General features: G+C 39.3%; 1 protein-coding gene across 1 annotated transcript; it reads right to left on the bottom strand.

Moving 5' to 3' along the window:
- Nucleotides 1-1,740: 1,740 nt before the first annotated feature.
- On the bottom strand, nucleotides 1,741-13,128 carry LOC123769009 (cytochrome P450 2L1). The gene is made up of 11 exons (XM_045759946.2): nucleotides 12,975-13,128; nucleotides 10,016-10,238; nucleotides 9,056-9,146; nucleotides 7,779-7,912; nucleotides 6,582-6,800; nucleotides 6,039-6,238; nucleotides 5,830-5,941; nucleotides 4,789-4,969; nucleotides 3,989-4,106; nucleotides 3,036-3,180; nucleotides 1,741-2,182 (listed from the first exon to the last, which is right to left on the bottom strand). Exons 2-11 carry the CDS (start codon nucleotides 10,095-10,097, stop codon nucleotides 1,998-2,000), a joined length of 1,467 nt encoding a protein of 488 aa, XP_045615902.1. The 5' UTR covers nucleotides 10,098-10,238; nucleotides 12,975-13,128; the 3' UTR covers nucleotides 1,741-1,997.
- Between the last annotated feature and the right edge of the window lie 1,307 nt (nucleotides 13,129-14,435).

The raw sequence follows: 14,435 nt of genomic DNA, 5'->3' as shown, positions 1-14,435 counted from the left end.
CAGTATTCTGATATATCACTAATCTTCTCCTGTGTGTATTTCAGTGGGTAAAATAAGAGAAAATGTAGAGAAGGAATATTTTTTGTCTTTATTTCAAGTCTGCATCTAGCTATATGATTACAAAATCTTTTATACATTAAATTTAAATGGTAAATATTATTTACCTTAACATATTATATTAACTATAAATAATGTAAAGTATTATTATATATCATCTGAGAGGATATATTTTAAACCAAATGTGGTTTGGGGTATTCATCCTTTCCAAATCTTTAACTTTATTTCAGCTGATAATCACTCTCATTTTTCATTTCATATTAAAATGTGCAATGAAAAACTTGTAATAAATGTACTCTGTACTATAATTGTACTAAATTTTCTTGTATTTCACATCAATATTGAACATTAAGGTCTTCATATAAGTCAATATAATGTCTTTATCACATAAAATGTTGACATTTTTCTTAATCTAGATTACAATTTCCATTTTATATACTACAAAAATAGAATGTATACATATTAGGCTCTGTTACATAGATCATACCTATTGCTCCTCCGAATTTTTTCTTCGTCAACTTATCATTGATGGGAAGAGTTTCATGCAGTACCAATATAAGAGTTCTCCTTCATGTGGATTCATGAACTACACGTGGATATTGGTCCATATTTCATACCAGTAAATAAGTGGGTATACCTCTGGTCCTCCTACTATTGCCATCTATCTATAAATATATACACTGTTCAGTCTTTAAAAATGGTTTACACACCTGTCAGAGAAAATGCACCGAAAGTGTAGTAATCTACCAGTGCTCACTTGCCAGTGACTATGAGAAAGTGAGGTCCAGTTTTTAATGCTTGCTAGCCGTGCTTGTTTCTGCTTGCTAGCCGTGCTTGCTTCTGCTTGCTAGCCCTGCTTGCTAGCCGTGCTTGCTTCTGCCTGCTAGCCGTGCTTGCTTCTGCCTGCTAGCCGTGCATGCTTCTGCCTGCTAGCCGTGCATGCTTCTGCTTGCTAGCCGTGCTTGCTTCTGCTTGCTAGCCGTGCTTGCTTCTGCTTACTAGCCGTGCTTGCTTCTGCTTGGTAGCCGTGCTTGCTTCTGCTTGCTAGCCGAGGCAGAAGAGAAGGAATGGTGGAATCTTTACCCACCTTGAGTCGCTTTACCATTTTTCTCTATTGTGACTCCTTTTATGATCTCAAAGTTCCGTGAACAAAGGCAAGAGTGAGAAGGGCAAGGATATCAACAAGGAATATACACACACAAAGGTGTACTTCGCTTCCCGGTTCATATTCAGTGAGAATTTATTTTTGTTCTGAATTATGTTCAAGATTAAAGTATACTTGTTGGTTGGTCAGTAAGCTCTTGTGGTGGCTTTAATAACCCTTTGATAGGCCTTAAGCCCAATACCAACCTAACAACCAGGGGCCAGATTCACGAAGCAGTTACGCAAGTACTTAGGAACGTGTGCATCTTTCCTCAATCTTTGACGGCTTTGGTTACATTTATTAAACAGTTTGCAAGCATGAAAACTTCCCAATCAACTGTTGTTATTGTTATAAACAGCCTCCTGGTGCTTCGGAGTTCATTAACTGTTTAATAATTGTAAACAAAGCCGCCAAAGATTGAGAAAAGATGTACAGATTCGCAAGTACTTGCGTAACTACTTCGTGAATCTGGCCCCAGGATTACAACGTCTAATTTATAAAAGTTTTTAAATTTTTTAGGAGCGAAAAGAAAACCGCCATAAATAAAAAAGATTTATTAATGTATTTTATCTTATTTTGCTAATTATTAATAGATGTTATAAAGGAGAAAGTCGTAAATTTCATTACATGTATAGTTTACTAAACTATAATGTTACAAAATAAACAAATTTGGCGAATCTAGGAAATGGCCCGTTTTCTAAGAACATTTCAAAGAATGTTTCTAAGACTACTCTCTAGTTACAAGGTGACACATCAATCCACTTTTTACACGTAGGACCAATGATGCTGTCGCTCACTACTTCCTCAGGGTGATGACAATATTCTGCTCCTTGGCTTGTCTTATCGGTGGTATCTTGTTGTCGTGCTCAAGGTCGACCTCACAGCCCTCGGGGGCGGAGAAGGAGAAGTTCTGGAGGATGGCGGCAGTGAAAATATACAACTCCATCCTGGCCAGCGCCTCCCCCAAGCAGCTCCTCCGACCTGGGAGCAGATCATATCTTAGTACACACCTCTTAGTACACTTACATCTGAACACAGGCATCTAAGTACACTATATTTGGCATGAACAGCAGCAGACATGCTAGTAATGGAAGGTATTATTTTTTTATAGTTGTGATTTTATTCTTTTATATTTACTCTTTCAGTTCATCTCGTCTGTTGTAAAGATCAATTAATATAAATGAGATAAATTTAATTGTCTAAATCAGCCCTAAAGGTAGATTAGGTAAAGGTAAATTATGAGGAGAAAGATCTAAGCCATTATGATCATATATCACTTGGAAGGAATGTGAGGACAAGGATTTAGGACAGAACGGAGGAACGGAATGTTGCCCAACAACTTGGAAATCATTCCTAATGCAACATTATGTTTGGCTAAACAGTTTTCGATTTACTGGCTGTTGGTTGACGACTTTGACAATCGAAGAGTTTGCTGCAATATGAATAATATCAGAGCATCTAGACATGTCCATACAGGATACAAAATATTTATGAATTTTTAATTACATAAAATCTATCATTATATATATCAATATATGTTCATAAAATGAATCCAACAGAAGACTGAAAGTTCCGATTACCCTGTCTTCAAATGCATACGATACGTAGTAACTTTCACTGTTAATAGTAACGAAGGTTTATCATGAACAAATCCACAAGGGCCTTGACGAGGGTTCGAACCTACGTCCGAAAGACTCCCAGATGCTTAAATCCTTGTGGATCTGTTCATTTGATGCATCACGCTATTGTGATTTCTGTGTGTGTTGTGAAGGTTTATCATCTTAGGCAGTTACATGTATCTAGTCAAGGGAATTAAGACGAGCGAGCCACCTACCAACGCCAAAAGGCAAGAAGCCCTCTTTTTGGGGAGCGAAGTTTCCTTCGGCGTCCAAGAACCGGTCGATGTTGAACTGCTCGGGTTTCTCCCAGTACTTCGGGTCTTCATGACAAGACAAAGTCAACCCAAACACCCAACTTCCCTGCCAATAACACAACACATTCAAAGTATTATAGCAAGCACTGACACATGATAATATATAAGAAATTCACAAGCTTCCTTGGATGGAGTGAATGGAAAGCTTTCCAAGCTTCCTTGAAAAGAGTGCAACTTAAATTATTTGACCTTTTAAGACTCACAGGATCACACTACTTGTAATATGTAATTTTTTCATTATAGAAATTAGAGCTGAATTCTGCCTCTTATTCCTTATAATTACAAAGATTTGACATCACTCTTGGTATTATTACCTAATAAGTTGATAAATCTTATTATTATGCACAAAAAAGTTATTAATTCCAAAAAATCTGGAGCATGTGGCATCTTCACCACGTGAATTATAAAAACATTGTTTGATAGCATTTTTGTTTTGTTCAGTCACCCATATTTAGTTTGTTATCGTTCAATCTCTCAAGGAAAAAAGTAATAATAGGGGGTATCTCTTCATCGGAATTTCAGGAATTGTTATCGATATCACAATTTAGTTAATAATATATGCTGTATAATCAATTTAGTTATAGTGAATAAATTTTTCCATAGTTTTAAGTAAACAAAACAATATTTTAAGCAAACAAAACAATATTTTAAGCAAATAAAACAATATTTTAAGCAAATAAATCAATATTTTAAGCAAATAAAACAATATTTTATGCAAATAAAACAATATTTTAAGCAAATAAATCAATATTTTAAGCAAATAAAACTTAAATTAATTTTAAGATTTGCACATATGGATTTGTCCACTTGACGTGAATTGCGCAGTGCAATGATTAAGGTGCTGGTGAGTTTACCTTCGGGATGAAGTAGCCTTTCAGATACATGTCAGTTTGGTTTGCGTGTTGGACCCCCATAGCAACGAGTGAAGACACACGAAGAACCTCGTGAATGGTCGCTTCCACCAAAGACAACCTGAAACACCCAGCGTGCCCAAAAGGCTTCCTTCACGCCTGTGCTCATACATTTTTGCTTGAATATCTAGTGACAACATGTCTTCAAGTGTATATACAGGTCAAGATCGTTGAAAGATTAGCTTTGCTTAAATTATCAATAATAACAGCAATAGTATCAATATTAATACACACAGGAAGAAAGAATTCTGAGAACGACACGGAAATCTGTGCGGAAAGGGTGCGAGGATCAACAACATACTGGTAACAGAAAATAAGAATGGGTAAGGGTGACAACATTTGGGTAGTAATGGGTAGGAAACATGGGGTAAGGAAGGGAAACCTCAAGACTGGTGAGACTTAGCAAGTGGGACATCACAGGAACTTACCTGGACTTGTGGTAGTAGGACGGCAAGGTGTCTCGCGGGACGTACCTGGACTTGTGTTGGTAGGACGGCAAGGTGTCTCGCGGGACGTACCTAGACTTGTGTTGGTAGGACGGCAAGGTGTCTCACGGGACGTACCTGGACTTGTGTTGGTAGGACGGCAAGGTGTCTCGCGGGACGTACCTAGACTTGTGTTGGTAGGACGGCAAGGTGTCTCACGGGACGTACCTGGACTTGTGTTGGTAGGACGGCAAGGTGTCTCACGGGACGTACCTGGACTTGCGTTGGTTGGACGGCAAGGTGTCTCGCGGGACGTACCTGGACTTGTGTTGGTAGGACGGCAAGGTGTCTCGCGGGACGACGTCGTCAATCTGCTGCTGCACGCGTCGCTGGACGTCGGGGTACTTAATCATGTACAGGATCGTCCAGCGGAGCATGCTAGACGTTGTGTCGAAACCGGCCCCGAAGAGATCAAAAATTATCCTCATCAAGTCCGTTTCTACCGGATAATAGACGTTGGTATCCGGTTAATCAAGTTTGATTAATATATTAAATCAAATCAGACTTGAAACTGACGGGGCTAAGTTGAACACACGTACATTCGAATGTACAAGCTAAGTGAAACTCGTTATCGGTCGATTATCTTGAGAACGTATCAAGTTCGATGCTTCAGGCGAACAACATTGTTTTTATTATTGTAAAACACTCACAAATCATAAGGTAATCGCACAGTTCCATTATTAGAAAGCGAATCTATTGCATATAATTCAAGAGTCATGAGTGAGAAAAATAAAACATTATTGGAAGAATATTGAAGTTTTGGAAAAGCATAGTGCACTTTATAGCTTTGTTCAAAGAGTAAGTTCGTTGCAAGATTGCATTTCCACTTAGAATAAGTTCTCAAGACAAGAAACCTTAAAAACCATCTTAAATAATACCGATCAAGCAATGTGCCCAAAAATTACCATAATATATTCACAACAATAAAATTATTAATACTTTTTCAGGACTATATTAAGAAATTTTATTTAAATTATACATCTCCAAAAATCTGTCTCACCTCACCCACTGAGCACTTATATTTACACCAACTAAATGCCATAATATTCCATTATTATAAACTACAGGATCCTGAACGTATTGGGCTATATCGTAACTGCACTTGAAACTGTGTGGGTGTGTGCACGCAGTTTTGCAGAAATATTATATAGAGACATCACTGAGGTGAATATGAAATCCCAAGAGTTCCCCTGATGTAATCTCCTGAAATGTCCACAGAACTAATCAATCAATACGCAAGCGAAGGATAAAGTAACTCAGGCATATGTAGCCTATTAACCAAGCTCCAGCTTGACTCACCGCTGAAGAACTCTGCGATGTCAGCTTTGGAGTCCATGGCCACCAGGTACTGGTCCACGACGTCCCGAGGGTTGTCTGGGTCGAGCTTGGCCCGATGCTCGGTCACCACCTCCTTCAGAGAGGAAACATGGACGATATAAACAATATAAACAAGTTACTCTCGACCTAACCCAAGCAGACACTCAAGCCTCATATCAGAATTTACTTACCCTCATGATACGCTTGGATTCAGACTTTGTCTTTTCAAAAATATCCTCTTGACAAAACTTTCTCAAAACAAATGTTGGGACGAGCATTTTCACCCAGGGAATGAACTCGACCAGTAGCATCAGAATGTTGCTGAAATTTGTAGCCTTAATCAGGTCGATGAATCTCGCAATTTCCTCGTCCCCAAGTTCGTAACGTTTACCTGTGGAAAAACAGCATGATACTGGCCTGTGATGAATATAATTTTCATGCGACTAATTTAGAAAGTTCCTTGACTGACCCATGGAAGAGCGTGTTTGTAAGGAAATCAAGAGACTACCCGCGTTCAATCCTACCCCTTGCTATATATGTTATAATATATATAGTAAATTATAATGCTATAATATGATGAGTTTAGGTGGATATAAATAGGAGCTGCCTCGTATGGGTCAACAGGTCCTCTGCAGTTTTCTTTTTTATGTTCTATGGACTGACTAACAGGACTCTTCAACCAGTCTTATACTATGGGCGCTGGTGTTAGCAAAACAAGCTCAAGATGGACTTACTTGCTATCATCTGCCACACGACGTTGAGGCCCGCGATGCTGATGCACTTGGGGAAAGGTGTGGGCGCTCCGGTGAGGGTTTTCATGTTTTCCACCACCATGTTGGCCTCGTGTATGATGGCGTCTTCCAGGTAGGTCTTGCCCATGCCCAGGTCCCGCAGGTTACGCAGTAAGAACCTACGAGCGTTCTGCCACCTCTCCCCATTGGTCATGATCACTCCTGCAAGGCCAACACCTACGCTAACTCCTAGTGTATTATTCTACCTATTTTTCCGACTACCTTTGCTGAGAGATGTTGCCTGTTCGCATACGGCAGACAGCTAGCAGATGTTATCTAGGATCATATAGATATTTAGAGCAATGAATGACCCACGATCCTAGGTCTCAAGTTGTCGAGGAGGAAGCTTCACTGTTTCTAGCCTCTCCACTAACAATGTCTTCTAGCTTGTGTTACACTTAGGTCTTGCAAGCTCCTTTAATATTAGGTAGGTAGAATTGAGGTGATATCGTATTTTAGTTTCACAATTAGTGCATAGTGCATTTGAGGTGATTGATATGACGGAATAAGTTGTTTCTAAAGCGATCTTTTGTATTTAATATCATCTTTATACACATTAACTGTGAAAGTTTGACGGCATTGTTTAAGTAACCAATCAGCAGGAACCTTTTCCAAGTAGCTGTTGTGCAGATTCTTAACAGACAACAGGCATTCCCCTCGAGGGAATGATCCCCCCTAGTCTCAACACTTTTGCTGTTGTAATAATACCTTGACGATCACTGCAGCCAACAGTGAGGAATCACAGGCGACCAATCTGGTCCTTGGGAATGCAACAATAACACCTGCACACGACTCTGAAGAACGTCACACGTTCTCTATAATCACATGATCTTTAAATATGTTGAATCAATCATTCATAGTCACACTTGATTAAGACATAACACACTTTGAAAGGCTCTCTCTGTCACAGGAGAGCCACACTGGCTCTATCACATGAAAGAAACTTGTTAAGTCACAAGACCTAACTATACACAAAAACTTTATTATTCATTAATATTAATTCATATTTCAGAAAATACAATTTCTGATTACTCAGTATGTTAAAATTGAGGACTGCGTCTCTGTGGGATATCACCCATAGATTGGATTACCGAGTATCTGGGTAATGTTTTGAGTACGGGATGATATCTTAACACTGACCTGCCACCTCCCCGTCGGATATCCTGTTTGGGAAAGACATATAAGGACGATCAGACAGCTCTGGTTTGCTGAAGGTCTCCTTTATCAGCTCGTAGTTACACAGGAATATCATCCGGTTCGGTCCTATTTCGGTTCTGTGGTGGGGTTTGAAGCACATCATGTACCTATTTTGGTGAACTCTACTCTTGTGTACGTCACTCTCAAAACTCATTTTCTCTTCAGCTCATTCTAAAAACATTCTAAATTCAGCTCATTCTAAAAAAGCTCTTTTTATAAAAACATTAAAAAAATCAATTTTATTGATTCATTTACCATTTTATTGGTAAATGAATCAATAAAAACTATATAACTGACTCTAAGTTTACTACTTTCGAACTTTACTCGAGAAGTGTTTCGCTCATTTCCTGTGTTCGAAGTGCACCTTTCTAAATATTGCACCCATATATCTATATATAAATAATTACTAAAAGAAACAGAACACCTACTCAAGGCCTTACTATTCACAAATATAATACATAAATATTTTATTTGAAACTATACCGTTTTTCATTAATGTATAAATTAATATTAGTATATATTATAGTTGTGTAGTTATCTCCAGGGTAGGTTTGGTTAGGTGTTTTGGTTCTGTTGACAATTTTTTGTATATACAACAGGTGGAGAACAATTAACAGGTTTGCTTTGAACTGAGGGGGTGAATGAAGCATCAATCGAGAAAACTTTGAGATTAATCAGTTGTGAATGAATTATGTGTCATTTCATTCGTTATCAGAGTTGAGGATGGTGAGTTTATAAATATTCATACAATGATTTGAGGATGAATATTGTTAAATGGACCATTAAGGGCATTATGTTCTCTATAATGGGAATTTTATATTTTATATAATCATCCCTATAGGCTACCTTATGGTTTAATTTAACACCGCATCTATATATTAAATATTTAAGTGCATTTGCAAACTAATAAAAATTCCTGAACATTGCGTGCAACATCTACTAGAACAAGAACCTTGTCCTACTGTCTGAATCATCTAGTCGTATATGCAATATATCCTAGTGCTAGAAACATATCTTACTACTAGGAGCATATCCTAGTGCTAGCAACATACCCTAATGCTAACAAAGTACCCTAGTGCTAACAAAATATCCTAGTGCCTGCAATATATCATAGTGCTGACAACATATCTTACTTCTAGTAGATATGTAAATTAAATATATGATGTGAGCGAAATTGTATTTATCATTAGCTAGCCTAAATATTGAAATCACAATTTTACTTGAAGATATCGCCATATTTCTTCCTGTAGGCCCTCAGTTTGTCGTGGTCGAAAGCAGGTTCGCTTCCCAGATACGGGAACACCATGGGACCTGTGAGGAAATAACAAGGAATCATATCTTTTTTATATATTCCAGTATTCTAGTTTGATTTTCACTGGTGTACACAACCCTTCCTCTCCACTAACAGATCACATTTTGACGTATAGATCCCCCTACGGATATAATATATTGTACTAAAAATCATAGCGGCTAGCTCCTTATTTTTACTCTATAATATCATCGAGTACCTGCGTGTGTGGAGGTGGGGAGGCTTATGTACTTTCTACCAACAACAGTCCCATATTACTGGTGAACCGTTAACCCCTGAACTGCGCAGGAGTTAAGTAGGAAATCGGATATTAAGTAGGATAGAAGGAAATCGTACATAGCGACTGGAGCAGTACTGGTTAACTAACAAATTTGAAACTTAACTAATCTATATATTCATTATCTGTCCTTTTCCTGATATAATATTTTAAGTGATATATTTACTAGTCATATTTTTACAATACCAAAATTATTTACGAATCCTGGGTACCTTCACAACTAAATTTTTTCGTCAGTATATGATATAATTTATTTTGTTGTATTTGGCCTAATACATTATTAGCTAATAAAAGTAGAATACAAGTCAGCCTCAAACCTGTCTCAAATATTGTGGGTTCAAAAAGACCTTACTCGAAAAAATATATATTTTTAACTTTTGATTCTTTAAATGCTTAGCCACACTCTCCCTGTGCTTTTAATTGAAATAACGGAGTTGAATAACTAGTAAGTAAAGTTCTGGGCATAGTTTCAATGAATGTTTATATGCACTTAATAAACAATTTTGGTAAACGGTGTTACAACTCCCTTGGGTACATGGTGACCCTCTGGGGTACAGGGTATGATGACCCCTGGGGAAGGGCACCAAGACTCACCTGGGGGCATGCCCTTGGGCCTGAGGAACCAGTACCGCAGCAGCACCACCAGCACCACAAACAGCACCACCTCCAACCACATGATGACGTGAAGCTGTTGCTGTTGGGAGTTACCGTCTCCTGCGGCAAGTTATCGTCGCCTGAGACAAGTTACCACAGCCTGCGGCAAGTTACTGTCGCCTGTGGGTTATCCGTGACGCTCAGACGTTCAGAATACCATCATCTGTGGGTTACAAATCAGTATGCTACTAACATGACCACGCAATGTCTCTGAGTGTGTCCTTCAATGTTTAGAGCTAAACTATTTTACAGAAGAAAATGGGCAATGAAAGCTTTGTAAGAGAATAACTATAGCACTTTAAAAAACCCTCATGCACTGACGTCACACACGCATGTGTTGGATGTTGAAACTGATGGAGACGGGAGTCAAGTTACATTCCACTCTCCTCCTCTCATCCCATTCCTCCTCTCATTCCCTATCCACTCTCTTCCAATCTTCCCCTCTCCTTGCTCCCCAAAATCCCCTCTATCCCCCTTTTTACCCCTCTCCACTCTCATAATCTCCCCCTCTCTCCGTGCCCCCATCATTTCACCCTCGCCTTTCCTCCTTTCACCCCTCTCCCACGATGGGAGAGGGGTGAATCACCCCTTTCACCTCGCAGGATGGTTAATCACTCAGGGGATGTGATCAATATCCTGAGCTGGTCAACTCTGGGTGCATTATAAGGATATCCTCAAGAACACAAGAGTGATTCAAATCATTATAAAGATTGTCCAGGTACCTCATACCGACAGGTCAGGTACCGGCGGGTCTAATGAATGGACGTTCAGTAATGTAGTGTGTGTGTGTGTGATCAGGTGACCCAAACACCTAAGTCCTTAAGCACTCCAGGTGCAAACTTTGTAACCATGAACTGGGTCACAGAGTTTGCACCTGAAGTGTTCAGGACTAAATGCTCACCTGTAGCCACCTGCCACAGGTAACTGTAGTCCAACCTGATGCTGGCAGCTACTGTGTTGCACTGTCTGGTGGACGTTATGTGCCGCCCATATACGTAGGTTTTGGATTTAAACAAATTATAGATTTTTTTATCATGGTGCTTTTAGTCCTTTGGGAGCCAGAAATCTCTTTTCTACCAGCCTGAGTGTTTGGAACAACACTCAGTGTCTTAACACTTCTTTTGGAGTGGTAAAATGACCAAACCACACATCAGAAGATGGAGAAACGACGACGTTTCGGTCTGTTCTGAACCATTATCAAGTCTCTATTTTCAGATGTGTGGTTTGGTCATCATATCTTCAGCCACGTTATTGTGAGTCATCGTCTGCATTTGGAGAGTTAATTTAAAACTTAACGTTTAGGGTGTCAGCAACATAGATGGGGATATCTAGGTTTAATTCAGCTTCATCCTTGTTACACGCTAATTTAGCTGCAGTGTTTTTGTCTTTACGATGGGATATATTTATATGAGATGGTATTTATATAATAGAGACTCTAAACACACTACACTATGCAGCGAGCAGATTATTTATAATTGCTATTATGAGGATCTTGCTGTTGTGGGAGAAGTTTTCAAGGGCTTGAAGAACAGATTTTTAATCACAGAAAATTATTCCTCCTGCTGTGTTTTTTGATGTACTGGTAGCTGGTTGAAGTGCCACTAGTTCTGTTTGTGACGAGGTCAGCCAGTTATTTAACCTGACACTAATTTGTCTCTGAGTATTGCTGGAGATGTGGGCTCTCTCTCAAGACTTCAACGCAAAAGGCCGTGTTGACTTACATGATTCTCTCTAGTACGGTGGGAAGCTTCAGTTTTCCATCATGTGCTTCTATGGATACCAAGAATCACCCTGTATTATAATTCTGTATTTCCTTTAGTTTGTTCACGATAGAGGTGGACAAGTTAATTAGGTGCAAGGCATGATAATCCACTAGAGATCTAATAAACATCATGTAAAACATTCTAGTATATTTAACATTGATACCAATATTCTCACCAGTAAATGTTTTTAGTGGTTTATAGCCAATATTTTCACCTATGATGCAGGTCGTTTACAATGTCACTCTTGATACCTATTCCAAGGTATTTATGTTGCTCGCATGTTTCAATGTTTTGCTTGTTGACTTTGAAAGCTAAAGGAACATTTGCTTTTTAGGCGGGAATGAAGAACTCTGGATTTTGTTCGTATTCAAGACTACATTCAATCTTTTAAGCAGGAAGAAAATCTAGGAAACGAGTTTGAGTATTTGCAACAATACAAATGTCATCATACAAGGAGATGTGACAGATGACAGCGTCGTCAGCTAGTGAGGCAATGTCAGTTACTGATTTATGCGCCAAGACATTCAACATTTTGGGCTAAACACTCAACCCTGAAGTGTACCGAACTAAAGGTACAGAATTATTACTTCTAATCCCCTTAGAGAGAACAGTGGCGGTTCTGTTACTCAAGAATTCGTCGAGTCATGTCAGCATAACCTAACCTAACCTTAGGCAGGTTAGGTTAGGTTGGGTTAGGATCGGTTACGTTAGGTTAGGTTCGGTTACGTTAGGTTAGGTTAGATGTGGATGCTTATATACATCCACTTATATAGTGGATGCTAACACTATATATATTTTAGATATTAATCCTCCAACGGAGAGACGTTCGTGTGGTTTACTGACACGTAAACTGACATAGAGTTTATAGGCAATAAGTCGACCCATGTAAATATAAAAATAAAATTTCCGATGTAAATATAAACACATGCAAACATGCCGACAAATATGAGCCAGGATGAACAACCCAGCGGGTGTTCTTCCTATTGGGGAGTGTTGTACATGCTGCTATGGCGGTGTGTTCACTCACAGGATGAGTGACGCTGCACAATAAACTTCCCCTCCGGGGGGCAAAATATACAGTTAAATCAGTCACCGAATAAGTAGTTCGTGTTAATAGAGGAGTAAAGTGGACTCACGATGAATTTGTCGTCCAAGGGTGACTGGTATAGGAGGATGACACTAGGCACCGCCCACACCCAAGAGATAAGACCAGACTCAAATATGCCGGACAGACCAGCTCTCATCGAATGCCCTTGGGGGCGTTGTTGCCACTTCTCGCTAGGCGGCGCTAGGTGTGGCCCCTTGCAGCTCATTTGATAAACAAATAACAGTGACTAAGAGACTAATGCATCATAGTGACTGGGCAAATACCAAATCACAGTGACTGGACATATACCAAATCACAGTGACTGGATAAATACCAAATCACAGTGACCAAGCAAATCACAGTGACTCAGCGAGTGTCAATTGAAGGCACTTATGGTGACTAATGGTTACCTTAACCCATTACTTCGGACGTAACTGCGTAATTTTAATTTTCTTCACTTAGTATGCACCCCATCCGCCTCCTATGGGGTGGTAATGAAGAAATTTACAAGGTCATATTACAGACCCGCAAATTCATTTAGCTAAGCAACTTACTATCAGATACACTAGTTATGCACAGTTAATGTAAATATCATTAGTCTTTCATAGTACAATTCGTTCAAGAACTGGGCCACAACGGTCTGTGAACCCAGCAATTTACTACTGTGATGAACCAGTTACATATTTACTAATGATACAGTAGCGGAAGGTTTGAAATAGCGTGCGTTCTCTATTTAAGTAAGCTTGCTTTAGATATATCTTTAAGATTTCTGGTAGTACCTTATTTCTTGAACATTTGCAATAAAATTATCTCCAAATTCTAAGTTGTTTTTACTTCATAGCCTTCCCGGCTTGGTGCCTTCTTTTGATAATTACTTACTTTCACATTCAGTTACATAGTAGCGCAAGGTTTTGTAAGTAGTTCTGCTGACAGATTTTTGCTTCAGATCCTATTCGAAAGATGAAGCGAACTCCCAGAGGTACTTATAGAGCCTAAGCCCAGCAGTAGTAACGTGTATAGTGGTCGTCTTCTCATCTTACTGGATGACCCGTAGATGTATGGATCTCCTTATGCAATAATATGATTATAGATTTAGTAACTAGTGTGACTTTTGTGCTTTTAGATTGTATACTCTCTTAAGGATCATGAATTTGTTAACTTGAATCATTATAATTTAGAGTGAACATACCGCCATGTCAGCATCTCCAATGTCCATCCTCAATTTCTAGTAAGAAGAAAGCCAGCTGAGTTGTTCATCCCGTGAGTGAACACGCCGCCAATGCAGTATGTTCATCACCCTTCAAGAGGAACGAAAACCCGCTGGGTTGTTCATCATGTCTGATTTACCTGATTTACCTCAGGGCCACTAACACTAGTGGCCTTAACTATGCCGAGGGAGCCGGTCGGCCGAGCGGACAGCACGCTGGACTTGTGATCCTGTGGTCCTGGGTTCGATCCCAGGCGCCGGCGAGAAACAATGGGCAAAGTTTATTTCACCCTATGCCCCTGT

This window comes from Procambarus clarkii, chromosome 64 (genome assembly GCF_040958095.1).
Source record: "Procambarus clarkii isolate CNS0578487 chromosome 64, FALCON_Pclarkii_2.0, whole genome shotgun sequence".
Taxonomy (NCBI): domain Eukaryota; kingdom Metazoa; phylum Arthropoda; class Malacostraca; order Decapoda; family Cambaridae; genus Procambarus; species Procambarus clarkii.
The sequence above is the reverse complement of the archived record's forward strand: the minus strand, read 5'-3'. Positions and strand labels throughout refer to the sequence as shown.